This window comes from Cyprinodon variegatus, unplaced genomic scaffold, assembly GCF_000732505.1.
Source record: "Cyprinodon variegatus isolate N-32 unplaced genomic scaffold, C_variegatus-1.0 Scaffold1562, whole genome shotgun sequence".
Lineage (NCBI taxonomy): Eukaryota > Metazoa > Chordata > Actinopteri > Cyprinodontiformes > Cyprinodontidae > Cyprinodon > Cyprinodon variegatus.
The window spans coordinates 119,454-120,719 of NW_015152015.1; the positions used below are offsets into that span (position 1 = coordinate 119,454).

The 1,266-nt window shown below is 42.3% G+C and overlaps 1 protein-coding gene across 2 annotated transcripts in view; it reads right to left on the reverse strand.

The window, feature by feature from the left end:
* The window catches only part of LOC107103912 (heterogeneous nuclear ribonucleoprotein C-like), a 6,404-nt gene extending 5,617 nt beyond the window's left edge, over positions 1 to 787 (reverse strand). Inside the window, exon 1 of one of the 2 annotated variants that reach the window (XM_015403770.1) lies at positions 480 to 787. In XM_015403770.1, coding sequence (XP_015259256.1) covers positions 480 to 723 — 244 coding nt within the window. In that variant the 5' untranslated portion in view covers positions 724 to 787. The remainder of the gene's footprint in view (positions 1 to 479) is intronic. The other variant, XM_015403771.1, reaches the window with a different exon arrangement.
* Positions 788 to 1,266: the final 479 nt, after the last annotated feature.

A 1,266-nucleotide genomic window follows, 5' to 3' on the forward strand; every position in this document is an offset into this window, starting at 1 on the left:
ATTCTTATTTCTTATTTCAACCATTGCGTATATTAGCTGCGACAGATCAATAAAGATGCTATGACCGAAAAAATTTGCTTGACAAATGGCTGTTGATATTTGATAGGCCAAATTCAGGTGTACGAGCTGACGTATAACTAACTGACCTGCATAAGATAACGAAAAAAAAAAAAAGATTTTAAGACAGGATTGTTTTAAATATAGAAATCTTCCAACTTTTGGGACAATATGGTCTGATAAAGAATAAATTTATATACATGTTTAAGCCAGAATGATTTAAAATTTAAATATGACTTCCCTACGACTTTAAAGGCTGGCTTTCAGCATATTTAGATCTTTTCCACGTCCAACAGAGTAAATTAATCAATTAAACTAGATAAAAGCCTCTTATTTAGGTTTGTTCCAACAGGAATATGTCTAAAATCTGAAGGACTACTGCCTGGATCACTACAATGCTCTAGAAGACCAACCAGACTTACCCAACACCTGACCAACCACAATTCGTCCGTTCTCTCCTACCACGGCGGCCCTGGCGTTCCTCTCGTTGGAGTACTGGACGAAGGCGAAGCCCTTGTGGATGGAGCAGCCGACGATCTTGCCGTACTTGGAGAAGATGGCCTCAACGTCCGCTTTGGTGACCAGCAGGGTGTTGAGGTTGCCGATGAAGACTCGGGAGTTCAGGGAGTGGGGATCAGTCTTGTTGGTCACATTGCTGCTCGCCATCAAGCTGGAAGAGGAGGGCGACGTGGACCACCTGGCAAAAGCACATAAAATGTTGATTAGGATGTCTAGATACGGTATAGCTATACATCGTGATGTCACATAGAAAGCAGAAGATATTTCTGGTACTTGGATATTTGGGGTATTCCAACCGCTAATTTTATGTTCCCTCTTGTGGAAAACTAAACTTGAAAACCAGGTTTACCAACCAGGCCGAGATACACGAAGCGTTATACAGTGTGGGAAACTGCTTTAGACATCGGCCAGATCTGGCCGGACCAATCACAGCACTGGAGACGGAACTGGAGGCGATGTGTGACTCTCAGTGCCAGAATTACCCATAATGCAGCAGCACTTTTCTGCTAGCACAAAAATCAGCTGGTAACTGAAATAGAGCCATGCTTCAATGACAGTTAAGAATCTAACAGAGGATATCTTACATCCTCAGATTTTTTAGGCAGAACTGGCAGAAATCGTTTCCTGGAGAATTTCCTCAAAGGCTGGACATGTTTCACAGACTGCAAAGTTACAAAATAGAGGGTGTTG